Source organism: Gymnodraco acuticeps, unplaced genomic scaffold, assembly GCF_902827175.1.
Source record: "Gymnodraco acuticeps unplaced genomic scaffold, fGymAcu1.1, whole genome shotgun sequence".
NCBI classification, from domain to species: Eukaryota; Metazoa; Chordata; class Actinopteri; order Perciformes; family Bathydraconidae; genus Gymnodraco; species Gymnodraco acuticeps.
This window is the reverse complement of record NW_022990692.1, coordinates 1010189-1029586: the sequence shown is the minus strand read 5'-3', so window position 1 is coordinate 1029586 and position 19398 is coordinate 1010189. Positions and strand designations below refer to the sequence as shown.

The 19398-nt window shown below is 39.7% G+C and overlaps 1 protein-coding gene across 1 annotated transcript; it reads right to left on the bottom strand.

Annotated features, from left to right (window-relative positions):
• Nucleotides 1-651: 651 nt before the first annotated feature.
• On the bottom strand, nucleotides 652-8459 carry LOC117555547 (leukotriene B4 receptor 1-like). The gene is made up of 3 exons (XM_034230441.1): nucleotides 7903-8459; nucleotides 7510-7774; nucleotides 652-1201 (listed from the first exon to the last, which is right to left on the bottom strand). Exons 1-3 carry the CDS (start codon nucleotides 8439-8441, stop codon nucleotides 812-814), a joined length of 1194 nt encoding a protein of 397 aa, XP_034086332.1. The 5' UTR covers nucleotides 8442-8459; the 3' UTR covers nucleotides 652-811.
• Between the last annotated feature and the right edge of the window lie 10939 nt (nucleotides 8460-19398).

The following is a 19398-nucleotide window of genomic DNA, read 5'->3' as shown; positions in this document are numbered from 1 at the left end:
GATGTAGTATTCCTCATACCACATAAGCCTCGTTGCATAACGAAGTTGAGATGCGCCCGATTGTCCGATTGCATTATGAGATGATTCCCTTCATTTTTTAAATGTTTCTGTATTTCAGTTTCTACTGTCTGCTTCAAGTGAAAAGCCCCCCTCCCTTAGGGGAATTCATCCACAAAAAACACACTGGACGCTGCACTAGGTCAGAAACCAGAGAAGACTGTGAAGTCCACCGTAGACGGACCACTTTCGGTCAAAATGTACTATCAATTAAGGGCAGCTCATTGTGGAATAGCCTCCCAACTGAGATACGAGATTGTCCCACTTTGAACAGTTTTAAAGGTCAACTAAAAGAATGGTTGAGAAACAAACAAACGTGCAATCACTGCTAAATGCACTTTAATACATTTTTGCACTTTATGTTGCTCTTTTATCTTCTCTTGCACTTTATGTGTCGTAGATGCTACATTGTACTGCCATGTGGTTAATGCTTGTATGCTGCTCATGCTCTTTCTGCAAATCATGTATTTATTTTTGCTCTATAAATGTCAAGTTCTTAAATGTTGTATGTGAGGGACTACGGATGGAAATGAGCTAAATGCTAAAATCCGGCATATTTACATTTTAAAGCATTAATTGTTAAAGATGTTCATCAATGTGCATTGTCCCTCTTCAAGTAAACGAATAAATGAAATGAAATGATGATATAATAGTGCTTACAAGGAAATACATACAATAGTTGTTTGAATTCCTGATATAAAAGTTATGTAAGAAAAATCTCTTACAATTCAACTCATGAGTCAACACAGTGTAATCAGTTTAGTTGGATGGCCAGTGTCCTGAGTTCAAGCTCGTCCGGCTCTTTTCCCGCCACGCCGCCGCTCGTGTCCTTTTCCTTGCTTTTGAACAGCCTCCCCAGTTTCATCGACAGGGTGTTCAGGGCGGAGCGCTTGTCCGGGGTAAAGCATCTGCGGTTAATGTGTCCGCTCCGGGTGAAGGTAGACGTGGTCCTGTTCTCCGAGCTGGTGGCCTCGAAGAGCTTGCCCATGAAGCTGAAGCCGGCCTGGCGGATGTGGGAGCTGCCGGCAAACACGTACAACATGGGATTGACCGCACTGCTGAAGTAAGCGAATGCCGTGACATTTGGACGGGCTGCAAGGGCGACTGTAACAGCGGATTTACTGTCCTGCAAAAAGCCCACCACCTGTTGAAGGGAGAAGAGGGGGGATATTAATAAATAAATCACCTAACTGCTCTGGTAAATTCACCCTCATGTATATTTCCACAGCTCTTACTCCATCAATTGAGCAGAAGAGCGTCAGAGTGTCATACTCAGCTCACTTGTTCATTAGAGTCAGATTGAAAAATAAAAGATGTATCTATAGATACATCTTTTATTTTTCCTGTAGCGAATGTGAATCCTCTGGCCTATGCTTATCTATGAAGTTCCCCTGGGGCCTGAGCAGCATTGGGATTTACGGGAACAGCAGTAAGCTCAAGTTTCCCCTTCAGCTTGGTCAAGGAGGAATTTATTGTGGCATGGTCACGAGAACATCTGAAGAGCACAGGATCGAGGGACTCCAAAGTGGAAGGCACAGGGATTGTTCTGTGGACAGGGCGGAATTTGCGGAAGACCGAGGCAGTCCAGCAGACGCAGGCTCGGTTTAGGCACAAGGACCTCATTGGGAGTGTGGCACAGGGCAGGGCCAGACTTGGGAGCGCAACATCCATCCGACATGGCACCGCCACCAGAAAAGAGAGGCAGGAGCTGGTGCATGCATGAACAGCTGCTCCAAGGCACTGAGAGAGTGGCGCTATCACATGGAGATCAGTGAAAGCAGGTACACCAACGCTACAGAAAAACCCATCATGTTGTTACTAGGTGGGGAAGCGGCTGAAGAAAAGACCAAAGGACTTGGCTCTCCATGGCCCGAGACAACATATTCTCACTCCTAACTCGGCCTATGTTGACGTTATGTCAGGGTCCCTGTCGTCACTTTCCAACGCCCTTTAGCGTCGAGTTTCAACTATCAGGGCGTCCCATTGACTTGCGTAGCTCCCTGAACGTTGGTAATAGACGAGTTGGGATCGCGGCGAAATGCTCGCCGCAGACCCATTCTCACAGCGTTTATCAACCTTTTTCTAACTCAATATCAAGCCACACTTATTGTGTTTACTTCTTTATTTTAATTGAATAATGTCGGACTTTTGTTGCCGTCAGTTAGGGGGAGAGTAGGGGCTCAGAATACTCAAATCTGTATTGTTTCATCGTTTTTTCCTTCTAATTTTGTATTATTTTCTAAACCACACACTGTTATTTACTCAACAATAAGACACAATTATCCTTGTGTTTATGTATTTGTTTGATTGTATAATGTCAGACTTTCGGAGCAGCTCATTCGAACACAGGAAGCTGTATTTTCAAAATAAGAGTTCATTTTAATATTATGTTTGATAATATTATTTGTATTAACTAGACCACTGGGTCATGTTAAGACCATCTTTTCTGTCGGTTTGGTGTTAGAAATATAAAAAAAATATATGTGTGGATAACAAAATGCATCCATCATAAACTAAACTGGAAACAGCAGTATATGTTATTGTTTTAACACTGTAAACCTGTTAAAGAGTGCTTTAACCGCCTAGTGGTTAAAGCACGTTCTTGAATTGTTTTGTTGATACGTTCTCTTTGATGAAAACATACAAATATTAAGAGTACATACTTTCATAGGGGGAAAGTAGAAGGTCAATGATAGAAATATAGAATAGAAAATATCAAGAAGATACTGTAAGTGATCTCTACAATAAAACAGTTTAGTGCCGGATGTCCAAAGACATTAGCAGGAGGATGTGCAAAACAGACACACTAATTAGGCTTTATTTAAACATTAAAGAATACTTTAAGTTAAGGTCTTATTTTAAATAAGAAAAAAGCTTTGGGGGTATCTACAGATAAATATTAAGCCTGACAAAGTACTTAACGTGTAATATATTGCATAATTTGTTTTGGGACTTGACAATCAACTTTCCTGCAATGTTAACTATGTTGAAGCACTTATTTTAACTGATATTATACATATTAATAATACTCTTATAAGATGTATGTAGATAGAATTAAAAAAATGCAGAATATGACAGTTTAATGGTGGAGGTATACACACATATCGATAGATGTCTTGTAATGCACTGTTGAGGAACCTGCGACCCAAGTTTTTCATCTCCGACCTTGTCAGGTATTGAACATTCAATAAATGAAGAACACAGAATTATTCAATTTAAAACACAGAATTTGTGTGATTATACTAAATGATTTACAAATAAACACCACTGCATATTTACAACTGTTACACATGCTGATGTAACGCAAATGTTTCCAACTTGGGATCAATAAAGTATATCTTATCTTAAGATGATCGATGGCTACTGCCATATTTGCCTCTGAACCTTGACAAGTGCATGTTTCAGGCTTATCAATGAACAACAGGAGGGGTCACAAACATAAGACCAGCTGTTAAATAAAGCTCTTCTGACCTTAGCTGGCATGTGTGTATATATATTAATGCTGCCCATTATGGACACAAGCAATTTTCACCCATTTATTAATTATATGTTTTAAATTTGAGTGTTTCCTATCCCCTAAACCTCCAGGGGTGTACACAGTTTAATACTGAAAACTTCTTATTATGGGAAATACGAAAACGTCTTTTAAAACTACAATTCCCAGTAGAGACGTGCCATAGAACATATTGCGAAACACACAGGGCCGCCCCTGGCCAACTTGGGGCCCCAAGCGACATTGTGAGATGAGGCCCCCCCCTGCTACCGACAGGAGTGAAACACATTTTTTTGGAAACAAAGTAGGCTACTTTGCAAATATAATTCCTGTTTATTATTAGTATCAACAGTTACTTTTGTATACAGTGAGGTAAATGCTAAATGTGCAGGTACGTCTGTATTTCCTGCCAAATACTAGCCTCAAAAAGATTAAAATATAATGAATGCAAATAAACTACTTCTACTAATAATAATCATAATCATAATCAATTCAATAATATAAATACTATATTATTTTATTATAATTTAGTAATATAGTCAAGACAAAACATGCTTATGACATGCTCAAAAACTGATATTTCTTAAATCTGTATTCAAATGTAGTTCCCTCTGTCAGCAATGTATCAACAACTACACACACATTTCTCTCAGTATTTCTCTGTGTTGTGGTTGACATGATGATAACTCTTAGGAGTTAAGGGGAGAGGCTGAGCATCACCATGAAATGTGCAAATTGACATAAAAATGAATAAAAGGGGGAAAAATGCTCCATGTTTTTTAAGCTGTAAACTTTAACTGTTATGTAAGCCAACTAGACAGACAGTGTATCACTCTTCCTCCTGTACATTAGCAGATAAAAGGCATAACATAATGAATGTTAAATAAAGAATGCTGGAAATAACTGCATCTTAGCCTGTATGCTCTGCAGAGACTGCCTTCTTCATGTCGTGAATTGCAGCTGATGTTTTAATATGGCAATTGGCAATTTGACTTATACAACATTCGCAAGTTGTACATTTGACTCATACAATAATTTCACCGACATCTCTTCACCTGCACTAGTGGCCGTATCAAAGCCGTGATTCGTCAGATGTCGATTCATTGCAACGGTGTCGGGTAACAGACGTGCTCCCCTTCTCACCTCACACTCTCGCGGGGGGTGAGCGGAGAACTGAGTGGAGAACTGCGCACAGCAGCTGAGGCCCTGTGGGCGGGGCCCCCTGCGCAAGGCGGGGCCCCATGAAGCCTGCGTGATTGGCCTGTAGGGAGGGGCGGCCCTGGCACACAATAGCCAGCATGCTGCATGTGTAGTTCTGGGGACGGGGTGGGGGAGGGGGGTTGTGGACCCATTCCAATCCAGTTTTTGATAGTGTGCCGTGGTTTCATCCCATTTCAAAGTGCTGTTTGGCGCTCGGCGTAACCCTCGGCACACTGCCACTCAAACATCCAATCACAGAGCTTGAGGACTCATCACAGGGTTTGTCGGAGAGAATACTTACTTCCGGGTGTAAAATTCTCTTAAGCAACTATGAGCTGCTCCGACTGTCGGTCCTGACCATGGATGTATAATAAGAACTAGATACAGCGTGGGAGGCGGGGCCTCATTCATTCCTATGAGAGCTGCTCATTGGCGCATGAAGATAAAATGGGCCAACTTTTGAGAGAGCGAAACATCACAGATTACCCGTCATGCCTGAGAAGTACCCGTATGTGCGCTCATAGAGCATGCGCAACTTTAACCACGCCCCCCAAAAGGCTTGCTCACATTAAGCACGTCAATTTGCGTACACGTAACAGCACCGCGCGTTCATGACAGCATGGTACTGGATTGTTATTATGGATTTGATATTAACGAGGCGGCCGCGGCAGTTAGCAGCTAGCGGCTAGCTAGTAATTAATGCTAAGTTACACATCAATCGTTATGTACTTTTATATTACGCTGATAACAGGATCTAGTGATATCCAAGCAACAGAGCTTAATTTAGCATGATACTTGTGTGGGTTGTACATGAAACCACTTGGTAATATATAAAAATGTATGTATGTTGAAGCCTGTTATGATCAATTGGGAGTTAAATCTTATCTAAAAAGTAAAGCTGATGATGGATTACTACTGTGGTGGAGTTAAAATAACAATAGCCTATTTCTCTTTGAAATGTGATAGAGTAAAAGGATAGTAACTGTGACTATTCATGTTAAGTACCCCACAAGTAACAGAAATGTATAATACTTGAAGGAAAGGTGTAAAATGTTTCCATAAATACCAATATCACACACTACAACACAGACTATAACACCGCTTTTTGTTAAATACCAACCATGTGTATGTATATATATATATATATATATATATATATATATGCTGCTAAAACTGTGTAATATACCAGGCTGCTAAATTCTCCAAACTGTTAGTCAGAACACGTAACAGGTCCCGTGGGTTAGATGCGCGTTCATAATGCAGAGTAAAATAACTCTCAGAATAACGTTATTAGCACATCTTACAACTTGAGGACCGAATGTTTTTAATAAGGGCTATACAAACGTTCATACTGGGTAGTTTATTTAGTTTAAAATGTATCCAACGATTTACAGACCACACTTTCCCAATGTAAGTCAATGGGAAAAAGTGTGTCCGGGCCCAGCAACCTAACGGAAGTGTAGTACTGACGTTTGGCCACAACGAATATTCTCATCAGAGTCCGGCGCACTTCCTGGGGGCTTGGTCATGACGGACTCCAAAGGTCCGACATTATGCAATCAAACAAATAAATAAACACAAGGATAATTGTGTCTTATTGTTGACTAAATAACAGTGTGTGGTTTAGAAAATAATACAACATTAGAAGGAAAAAATGATGAAACAATACATATTTTAGTATTCTGAACCCCTACTCTCCCCCTAACTGACGGCAACAAAAGTCCGACATTATTCAATTAGAAGTAAACACAATAAGTGTGGCTTGACATTGAGTAAGAAAAAGGTTGATAAATGCTGTGAGAATGGATTGCGGCAAAATGCTCGCCGCGATCCATTCTCACAGCATTTGTGAGACTCGTCTATTACCAACGTTCAGGGAGCTCTATGCAAGTCAATGGGAATCCCTGATAGTTGAAACTCGACGCTAAAGGGCCCCCTTGCGTTGGAAAGTGACGAAAGGGACCCTGACATAACATCAACATAGGCCGACTTGGGAGTGAGAATGTGTTGCCCGAGACTGGGGGATGACAGTTGACCTGGAAAGGTAGTAGAAGATTCCACCACACAGCATCAAGTCCATTGAAACCAGACCTCATATTGGACTCTGAGGACACTAGACAGCTCATCTTGATGGGGCTGTGCCCCATGAGGAAAAGGATGGAGGAGGCGCGAGAGAGAAAGAGGGCAAAGTTCCAGGATGTAGTTCAGGACTGCCGCAGGATCAATTGGAAGACCAGGTGCATGCCAGTGTACTCAGCAGGACCTATGGAACGCTGTGCATCAAGGGAGCATGCAGGAGAAGAGCCATCAAGAGCAAGGCAGCAGAGAGAGCATCTACTGTAACTGAATAAGGGTGACCAAGTTTGAGCATCAGAACATGTATGAAAGAACTGAAACACCCTGGTAGAACCTTCAAGAGGCGCTGAAGGATCCACCAGGCCAAAATTAGGTGCTTGACAGCGGAAATGACAACAAAGCGCAGAGAAGTAAGTTCTGGGGAGACACAGGAGGAGCTAGGGCCGGAGGCAATCAACAGCGCCCAGATCCTCCCAGTGTGTCGCCCCCACAGCAATGGACTGTATATTGAAAGTAGACATGGTCACCACAACATCATATCCTTGTATTATTGTCTTGTTTTACCCATGGGAAACGTCCGATACCTGCACATAATGCACATGTATGGCATATTATAGAATCAGGAGACATTTCTAGCCCATGTAAGTCAAACTCTGATCAACAAAATGATGAGTAAAACTCACCTCTATGATATTGACGATGTGATACGGCAGCCAGAATACTGCAAAGGTACAGATGATCATCAGGATGAGGCGGCTGCCTTGTGCTTGGCCCTGGAACTTGGCACTCTGCAGATGACAGATGACGGAGGAGTTACAGGTGTTGATGAGGGAGAAAGGCAGCAGGAAGCCCACGATGGTTTCAAACAAGTACTGGAAGACCCGGTGACCCTTGCTCTTCCAGTGGTATGGCACGCAGAAGCTCAAAGTGATATTGTTTGGGAAAGTACTCCTCATCTCCAGTCTGTAAATTAACATAATCAATGTTTGAACTCATTACAGTATTACCATTAAAAACTAGCCTTTATAAAATGAGAAACTAGATATATTTCAAGAAAAGACACATGTTTGTCTCACCTGCGGTAGAAAGGCATCGGGACTGACAGGAGCAACGCTAACACCCAGACAACGAGCAGCAGAATCAGGAGGGAGCGCTTGGTTCTCATTGTCTGGAACAGAAACGGCCTGGACACGGCCAGCCAGCGGTCCATGCTCATCAGGCAGATGAGGTAGATGGACACGTACATGTTCACACTCGATAGGTAATGCACCAGCTTGCATGCTGCCGAGCCAAACTCCCAGCCTCGTCCTCCAGCCAGGTAGCGCAGGAAAAAAGGGGCGCTGAGCAGCACGAAAGCATCCGCCATGCTCAGATTCAGCACCAGCAAACAGGTCACTGAGCGCTTCTTCACCCGGCACAACACTGACCAAACAACAAACAGGTTCCCAGGGAAGCCCAGCACAAAGGCCAGGGTCAAGATGGCGATGCCGACCATGGCGTTGATGGACAGAGGAACAGACGAAGAGGAGGACTGCTGGGAGATGGTGGTGGTGATATTGGATGCCATCAGGAAAGCCTGAGAAGAATCTGAGTGAGGCTTTGACCACTGTGACATTTACACAACCTTTTAAACAGAAAATGAATTAGGTGCCAATGTGTGTCAATGCTTCGAAAGGTTACAAATGTTTTTACCTTATCTGCTACTCTAAATCTACACTACCTATTTATAGAAAGTGATGTTGCCTGTTATCAGAAAACATGGACCTCAAAAGATCATTAACTGCCTTTTTCCAGATAGTAAGGATTGATACGATATCACTTTTTAAACATCTTGATAACAAAGATGCTTGAAATGCTTCAGCCTATAAGGCTTTTGTTTGTTGTATTTGAATTATGTGCAGCACACAAATGGAAAATTACGGTACATCAATACAAAAGGAATACTTTTACCTAATTTCTAGATTAATGTTTCACTTCATGCATGTTGTCCCTACTTCTATTTCATTTGTATGCCATTTGCCAAATAAGATAGAGGGGAAAGCTTCACATTTATGATATATCTTTTAATTTCAAGTTTTTCTGATCAGGGTCAAAGGACACCATTGAAATGTAGACGAATATTTCCTTTTTTTCTCTTATACCTGGGAGACAGCCCATTGTAAGTATAGGCACATGTTCCCAAATTGTCTCACAAATTATTCTGAGAGTGTTAGTGTAGTTTTAGACCAACAAATTACTAACAAGGCAACCTATGGAAAACTGTGAACTTTTGAACTTTATTCTAAAAAACTAAAATCTATATTTAACTTCAAATCTTCCTGTCTCCGGGCAGACAGCAACAGAGAGCTGAAGTCTTTGTGTTGGAAAACAGAAACAGTCATGTTCATGAGTATTTTTAACTTAACATTTAGTTTTGTCTGACTGATTTAACATTTTATAAAAATATATTGAGACCTTTCCTGATCTGCTGTTAACTCCCAGGCTTTATCCTTTGAAGAGTGTGGAGAGAAACAACAAAGTTCAAATATTGTTGTAGCGGTTGTTCCTCCTACTCATTGCTTTATGCTTATATGATACTGGTAGTGTATGCATTCCAGCTTGATCGAAAACATGTTGACACCTGAAACCTGTGTGGAACACACACAATCGAGGCAGCGAAAACAGTTCCTCCTTATGACAGAAAATAGTGAATATCATGGAGAGAAAATCTTGTAGAACTGGTGGCATTATTTCAGAGAAAAAACAATACAATTATCGTCACAGGTAATCGTCATGAGGGATATTTAGTCGGTGAATATTCCAGCAAGCTGTCAGGATCTTGTTGGTACATGAGTGTTGAAGCATATCTCTGCCATCTGCATTATCTGCTCTTTCACCAGAAATCTTGGCAGATGTGCAGCATATTCCTCGTACATACCACCCCCGTTACCTAACGAAGTTGAGATGTGTCACATTTGCATTACAAGATGGTAGCCTTCATTTTAAATTTTTTGTATTTTTCTTTGTTCAGAGTGAGAATTAAAACATTTCAGTTGAGACTCACTATTGAGTGTTTAAGCGTCGCTCAGCGCATTGTTTTGACATTCATGCCAACAATTCACTGTTCTGATTAACCCTCACTGTTCTCATAATTTAAGCAGAACAAGGACGTTTTTCATGTAAAAAAACATTCTTAAAAAAAGAGTGTACAATACCTGCTTAGCACCAAGTGGAAGACGGACAATGGAAGTGGCTAACTGGTGAACAGAAGCGTTTCGGCAGATTTTTTTTTCAGGAGACCATCATCAAAAACTGAATTTACCCTCAACAGCAAAAGTGTTGACATAAAACAGAGCTACAAGGACAATGAATGCTTTAGTTGCATTTATCAGTTGGCCGCAAACGCGTCTCCAAATAAATGTTTACAGTGCAATGTCTCGATTGGTAACTGTTGACTCACATTAAATCAACTTTTACACAGATTATATGATTTAGCCAACAAATAGTTTCTGTCACTGTTTTCATTCATTTTGACATTTTGGTGTACAGTATGTCAACCCAGTCTCATGGCATTTCGTGTTCACCAACACGATTTTTAATCTATTGATTCGTGTTCACCAACACGATTTCCCCCTTTTTTTCGTGTTGCACAGCACGAGTTGAAAAGCAATGTATTTCTACTGCCTGCAGCACGTCTTTTTCTCCGGTCGGGTCGTGGAAGACCGGAAGCTGTGTGGTTCATAAAAACATGTTCTTACTCAATATCAAGCCACAATTATTGCTTTTATTTTAAATCGTATAATTTCGGACTTTTGTTGCCGTCTGTGAGGAAAATAAATGGGGCTCAGAGCCTCAGAATACTGAAATTTGTATTTTTAAATATTTTTTTCCTTCTAATTTGTTATTCTTTTCAAAAATAACAAACTGTTATTTACTCACCAATAACACACAATTATCCTTGCTTTTATTTATTGGTTTAATTCCATAATCTCGGGCTTTTTTGGCGTCTGTCAGGAACTGAATTTCAAAATAAAAATAACCAGAAACAGACGTAGGCCTATAAGGGACATTTCGAGCATCATTGCGATTGTCAACATTTCTGAGTTTAGGATGGCCGAAGACACTACACTACCCATAATCCCCAGCTATCATTTAGGACTACAGTCCCCATAAGGTTACGCAGAGCGTCAAACAGCTGTGTGAAATGGAACGAAACCACGCCAGACTATCCAAAACTGGAATCGAACGCCCCCCCAGAACTACACATGCTGGCTATTGTGTTTCGCAAAATGTTCTATGGGACGTCTCTACTGAACGTTTTCATTTTTCCCACAATTAGAAGTTGCCAGTATTAAACACATTGGTGTTATCAAATGTAAAACATATAATTAATAAATGGGTGAAAATCGCTTGTGTCCATAATGCGCAGCATTAATATATACCCACATGACAGCTCATTGTTACTTTGTAATTCTACTCCACTACAATTCAGAGGTTAACCTGGTATTTTTACTCCACTACACTTATTTGAGTTACTTTGCAGATTCTGATTAATTATGTGAAATATAAACAACCCTTAAATCAGACTTTAGTTGCACCTGAGTAAAATTCAAGGAAGGTGATTGTCAAGTGCCAACAATCAGGAGAGATATTTGATAGTTGGTGCTTGAGAAGACTAAACATGTATCTGCAATTGACATGAATGGAAACGAGTAATAAAGTATATTCATTACTCGTTATTCTCTACTAATAGTTAATTAAAGACTGTATATTATGGCTATTTTGCACATCCCTTTCAAGATTTTCAAAGGTTTATTGACATATCATATACACAACTACGGTGTAGTTATGCAATGAATGAAAAACGTGGGTCACAGGTTCCTCAACAGTGCATTACAAGACATCTATCAATATGTGTGTACATCCAACATTAAACTGTCGTATTCTGCACATTTCTTATACTATCTACATACATAAGAGTATAATTCATATGTATAATATCAGTTAAAATAAGTGCTTCAACAAAGTTAACATTGCAGGAAAGCAATATATTAGACGTTAAGTACTTTGTCAGGCTTAATATTTATCTGTAGATAGATACCCCCAAAGTTTTTTTTTAAAAGAAGACCTTAATCTAAAATATTATTTAATGTTTAAATAAAGGTTAATTCGTTTTTCTGTTTTGCACCTCCTCCTATTAATATCTTTGTACATCCTGCACTAAACTGTTTTATTGTAGAGATCACTTATAGTATCTTCTTGATTTTTTATATTCTATATTTATATATTTATACTTTTCCCCTATGAAAGTATGTACTCTTAATATTTTTTTAATCAAATATAACATAAAAACAAGAATTCAATAACGTGCTTTAACCACTAGGAGGTGCACACAAGGTACACACAGCCATAATAACTTTATATTATTAGTGTATAGACACTTATGTATGTACAACATCTGAAGATGTGTAGTTTTATTCATGCTTTCACATAATTTTACAGCATATTGCTATACTATTTCAGACTCAGTATTTACATTCAAAGAAAATCAGTAATATCTTTAAAAACTACAAGTCCTTTTATATCAGCTGTGCACCGTTATGGTGTAAATACAGGGGCGGATCTACGGGGGGAGAAAGGGGGGGCAGCTGCCCCCCCACTGTAGAGCCTTGCCCCCCCAGCTGCCCCACTAATTTTGTTTCCCTAAAACTGTACTAAAACAAACCTACACTATTTCCACAAGCTTCTCAAGCAACAAAACAAGCATTACATTAGTTAAAATTGAATCATTTTAAATATCATTTTAGGCCCGTTAAAAACGCAGCTACGGCCCTGCATTAAACTGTGGAGCGGCGTTCACACAGACCGCGGCTCACACCGCTGCAGAGAGGGAGCGAGCTATCCCAGCACCTATGGATCAGCTTCCCCTGGGAGCATTTCCGTTTCCACTATATTTGTTTTTACTAAGGACGAGAGCTTGAAACTAAATATTAATAAAACGCTGCCGTTTGAATCGATAGCGTTTAACAGACGGGCGCTGTTTGGGGCGTTACGTTACAAAATACTACGCAGACAGCGTTAGCTGGGAGATCGATCACTTTGCTAAACTATGCGGTAGCCTACTATTAAATCCACGTAAACTACACATCACAGCCATGAGGCCAGATCAATGAAACCAGGATACATCCTTTACCGTAAAAAATGGATCCAAACACAACTGCATGTGTGCGCTTGATCAATACTTTCTGATGTTATATTTATGATATGCTACATATTAGCTAGGCTACATGGCCCTAACGTGTAAAGTTATACAAGCATTTGTACCAGTGCTTTTCACAAGTAGACTCTTGCAGGCCAGAGTATAGGAGTGATTCAACAACAAAAAGACATATCTGAGAAGTGATCAGGACGAGGAAAAGGAAAAGAGAGCTGAAGAGACCAGGAGGAAGAGGAGGAGATGAAGACATTAGTGAAGAAGAAGAAATATATGTGAGGAATAAAGATGAAGTATCAGAAAGAGGGCCAGAGGCAGGGATCAGGAGGCAGATGAAACTCCAGCTGGACCACATGGTATGTTCTTATTCTCCTTACATATTCCATTACAGCAGCACAATCTAGCAGCTCTTAGTATTGACTAATATTGATTGAAATGTGTTGCTGCACAGGTCACCTGTAGCTCTCTGAAGAGATGGGTGATGTCATTTGTGTACTTAATTATAATTAAGTACTTACAGTATGCAGAATTCTGGTTATTCTCTGAATCGGGTGCCTTTTGGGTCTTTATATCTTTGAAAAATGAAACCAAAATGTTTGGTCATAACATCTGGTAGTAGTACTTACATGTTCCCACCTCAGGCACAAAATATAAATAATTACTAGGAATTTCCTTGAAAAAATGTAACAGGGTTGAAGTTTTTGACAAAAAGTAGGCATGAGACCTTGTTTAGCTAAGATATGGCACCACATGGAAGTCAAGGACATTACAAAATTGTAATATTTTGCAAAACTATTGTTTATTTTTCTAATAAACAATTATTTACTATTATTAATTCATACAACAGAGTTGAAATGTTGAGCTTGTCAATCTTAATCTGAAATATAGGTAAGAGAAGAAACTGACACTTTTGTGATGTAATTCCCTCAATGCAGATCACACATGGACTGATCCATTATTTTAATAGGAGGGTAAATGGTATGGCGTGACGGGGTTGAAACAAACTGAGGGACAATATTGCAATTTCATAGATAATTCAAGTATTTTTTCAGAATAGATTTTTGATCAGTTAAAGTTGACAAGCATGTGATTATATTAGCAGCAACATTTTGGGATAATTGGCCATTTTGATTTGTTTAATATTAAATTAATATGTAATAATGCTTAGTGAGGACATGCAAATATGTCTGTCTAAGACAACCCATTTTTTTTAAAACAAAATATGTATTTAATTTTACATTGTAATGCAAAACAACCTGTTCCATTAATTCATTGCTTTAAAATACATTTTGTAGTTTCCTTTCATTTAAAATGGTTGAGGTAAGCTTGGGGGACTCAAAGGGCACCCGATTGTATGTCTGAACACCTTGTTTCTCTTGTGCATTAAGAACACTTGTGTTAGGGCATTAATTAACAATAAATAGGTTATATACATTATAACATACCACGTACTGTCCGCCCTCCTATGCCACCCTGGCATGACCTCTTGCCTCCCCTTTGCCCCCCCATATAAAATGTTCTAGAACCGCCACTGTGTAAATATAACCTATCTATGAATTAGATCAAATGTAAAAGTCAGCCGAATTAGTGTTGATACTGCAAGGAGACGTATTGTGTGAAGAGAAATTGAAGATGTTCTTTAATTGTTGATATATTTATGATCCACGTCAAGTATTCAGTTTTGGTGGCATTTATTCAGTTTTTCCAAAGGTCTTCTCATCAGGGCTCTATAAATAAAGAACTACAGCAGATCTGTAATATGTAATGCAGCCGAACCGTGTATTACAATGCCGTTATGTGATGACTTTCAAAGAGAAAAGTAAGAGCACTCGGAATTAGGTATTATTTTAAAATATTTTCCGGATTTCATATCATATAAACACCAAATCCCAGCATGCATTGCGGCTCAAACACCCAATCATAGCTGAGGATCCTGGGTAATCGCTCGAAATGCCTACTTCTGTTTCCGGTTATTTTTATTTTGAAATTCAGTTCCTGACGGACGCCAAAAAAGCCCGAGATTATGGAATTAAACCAATAAATAAAAGCAAGGATAATTGTGTGTTATTGGTGAGTAAATAACAGTGTGTTATTTTGAAAAGAATAACAAATTAGAAGGAAAAAAAGATTTAAAAAAATACAGATTTCAGTATCCTGAGGCTCTGAGTCCCATTTATTTTCTTCACAGACGACAACAAAAGTCCGAAATTATACGATTTAAAATAAAAGCAATAACTGTGGCTTGATATTGAGTAAGAACATGTTTTTATGAACCACACAGCTTCCGGTCTTCCACGACCCGACCGGAGAAAAAGACGTGCTGCAGGCACGAAACACATTACCAGTAGAAATACATTGCTTTTCAAATCGTGCTGTGCAACACGAAAAAAAGGGGAAAATCGTGTTGGTGAACACGAATCAATAGATTAAAAATCGTGTTGGTGAACACGAAATGCCATGAGACTGGGTTGAGTATGTACATATGAAACATAACATGATACAATTTGCAATTAAAAAAATCATTTTGATGTTAAAATAAAAAATGTACAGTAAACTCCACAGTTCTTCCATACGAAATGGTTCAAAACAGAGCAAGGCACAGGTACATTTTCCTTCAGTCTGCCAAATTATTATGATAATGTAAGTTCTGTCAAATCAGTTTTATACTAAATGACTGGTCATTAGGGGCACAGCCCCACCTAATGTCAGCAGAAAGTGATTCAAATAATCATTTAAAAAAAAAAATGCAAACAAAGGCAAAAATAAATACATCTTAAAATATATTTTAAGATCATGTTTAATCTTCTGATTCGTCTGTACATTGCTGTTTTAGTCTGTGTTCTTCTAATTAGTGTCTACAGTGTGCCTATTGAGCCATTTTGTGCGACCTGGGTCAAGCCCCGATCTAGCCCCTCTCTCTCACTGTCAAAGTGAATGGTTGCTTTAAAAACTACACTGCGCTCAGGGGCGGCGCCATGATTGCCAAAGCACCACCTAAGCACACCCAAGGAATATGTTTTTATTTATTTATTTATTATTATTATTATTAAATTAAATTAGAATAAATATTGATTACATCAATGCAAATGTGAAACAAACAAATGTTTGACCAAAAACATAAAGCCAACACAGGTGATATGATTAGGCCAATGGCCAGCACCCATTCGATTTTTGACCTACCCATAGGCTAAATTACTTTGTGACACTTGAGTGACTTCCTGTTAGCTGAAGCCCCAAATTATTTGCTAACAGCAAAGTAAAACATTTATCGTTTTTTAGTCCTTAAACGTCCATGTGTGGACACTCAATCAAAACCACCTGAAAGCGAGAGGGATTCTGCACATAATAGGCCTCGTGAGTACAAGTAGCTTACTTCTGGATCTCTGTTTCATTCAAGCTCTGCTCTGTGTGTGTGTGGCCCGAGCCCTTTTGTGTGCGTGCGCGAGCGAGAGAGAGAGCTCGCGCACCGGTGGGTATCTACCGGAGATCGTTGTGGTTAGCATCTGGTGCTAGCTAGCCAAGCTAACGGGTATAAGGAGCTTTTTCAACAACAAGGTGGAGGGAGAACTCTCTCCTCTCAGACTGAGAGTCTCAGATAACCTCAGCTCAGGTGAAGTAAAGGACTCTCAGTGTTTAGATAGTTAACTTTAGTCTAGTTATCTCAGTGGGTCTCAAACGGTTTGTTTTAAAAGGGCAGTGATTTGTAAAATGTCTATGAAGAAATAGAAAATCTGTTTACAGTTCTGTTTCATATGTATGTTGAGAGATGTATCCATAGATCTCTTAATGCTGCTCTCAAAGTGCACCAGATTGATGCTTTTAACTTCAATATTTAAAAAAAATCTTCCCGGGGGAGCATGCCCCCGGACCCCACTAGAGGAGGTGAGGACCCTCCTAGAGGACGTGAGGTCCACTCCCCACTTGTAAAAATAGCACTTTACCCTTGCTTACACCTATATGCCGTGAGCTGATTATCGAGCCTTCATTGTAACAGTCGCGGGTGCACTGTGTGTGCGTGTGGGGATTGTTGCAGTAGAAAATTCAACTGTAGCGCATGGTGCATTAATGGGAAACCCTTAATGTTTGAGCACCCTCTATGAAACGTCAAGCTACCCCACAGCACCCCCTAGAGAAAATCTCTGGCGCCGCCACTGACTGCGCTCAGAGTATTTTTCTGTTCAATGTGTGCGGCAAAAAAATAATCACCATAGGGGCTCTGTGCTGACATACCTACCAAACGTCATCTCATAATTCAGAGAGTTTATTGGCTGTAAGTACGTGTGCCATGAAAATAGTAGCCTAGTTGTTTGTGAAGAGGAGACGAGAGAGAGCAGCATATAGCGATTAAAATCAGTAAAACGGAAAGAAAATGAATGAAGTTGACCATCTAATTCAGCTTTGGTAAGTTCATTTTATGTCATATCTTTTGTTGATCTTCTATGTTTTGCCTAAAGGCTATTGCTCTGCTGGATCGATTGATATTGTGACCTTGTGATGAGTGTCTGTGTTTTCCTCATACCCCCCCTCATCGCCTACAGCTATTTGTTTACGTGTTTAACCTGTTCTACACCGCCCCCCCGATACCGGGGGGAAACACGTGTCATCGGCAGGAAACAGCGTCCGAGGGCATCTTAATATTTAAAAAAGCACCAGAAGCTTATACATCTAAGTTGTTCGTGCCCACCACTTTTGTACATATAAAAGAAGGCCAAGAAGGCAAAGAAACTGTGAAATTAAAATCTTAAATATATTTTAAAATAACATATTAACAAGATACATTTTCATACTGACCTTCTACTTCTGATTTATTTTTTAAGCTCACAACGGTAAATCCACACCAAAAATGTACCAATTTCCCAGCCTGTCCTCCTACAAAAAACGACCAAATAGGTTGATTGTTTAAGCACCTTAGATTACGATCCATAGCCACGTTTTAAAGTGTAGCACCTCTAGTGGTCGTGTAAGAAACAACATGCTCCCGTTTATTCACAAATAACCCTCTCTGGAAAATCCTAAATTGTGGAATAGTTTGGCCATTAAAATGCTTTTAGATTAGATTTCTAGCGAGAAGTGTATATTGTACTTTTAGAATCCACGTCCAGTGGATGTGTAGGATCTATAGTTTGATAGATATTACGAAGATGATTTGAGGCCTCGCCAGGATAACGTGTATGCAGCTTCCATGTAAAGTTAGCATGGGTGAAAACAGTTTTTCCGGTCTCGAAGTTTTCATAATAAAACCGGATATATTCCCCTCACTGTCAAATTATTACATAGTGATATCTTCATTACTCATCCACTAAAAAACATCAGTTTATCCTTGTTCATTACACTATATTGATTGGTTTAAATTGTGTACAATGCTTTTGTGTTTTTAACCTTCAATTCAGAGAAACAAATAGTTGTTTTTGTAGGAGTTTAGACACTACAGTATCCGAAGACACGACACTACCCAGAATCCCCAGCTATCGTTTGGGACTACAACATCCGCCTTGCTGTACAAACCCCGTGTTTAATCATCAAGCCCTGTGATTGGATGTTGGAGTGGCAGTGTGACAAGGTGACGCTGAGCATCAACAGCTCTTTGAAATGGAATGGAACCAGGCAGACTTTCCAAAATTGGAATTGGACGGGTCCAGCCCCCGGCTCCAGCTTACCACCCCCCCCCCAGAACTACACATGCTGGCTATTGTGTGTTTCTTTCACAACTATAGAGGTTTCTCAATACTCTAATTTCCCCTCCTCGACACCTTTCCTCGACTCCGATCCTCGATACTTAGTCCCGCCCACAGGAGATGCGAGCTCTTCTCTGAGCGGTCATTTTAAAGAGACGTCAATCAATGATGACAGGAGGCACAGCAGCCCTCTGTCTGATGGACAGATGTGTTCATGACGACTTATATATTTACTTTTAATTAATTGACAGTGCGATATAATGAGACAATAACAGGCTACAGATGTGGACATATACACACACATATATTTATATAAATATATACAATTTCAGCAGGGCCGCCTTAATGCACGGGCTGACCTGGGATGAAGCCCAGGGGCCTACGGAGATCGGGGGCCTATCATGAGCCAATAAAAAAATTCAATTTTTTTAATTTTTATTTCGGATGATTTTTTAAAATTTTAAATAAACAAAGTCTTGGCTTTCAGAATATGAAACTTTTATTTCCAAAATCACACGATAAATACATTTTTGAAGCTTGTAAAGGGAAGAAGACAGCTCTCCCTCGCCACTCTGCTGTTCTGCTGTTCCCCTCCCTCCGCTAACATTATGAATGTAAGGCGTATAGTAATCATAGATAACACGGTAGGGTCCGTTACAGTTTGTTTTCATCTGGTTTCAAATAAACAAAGTCTTGGCTTTCAG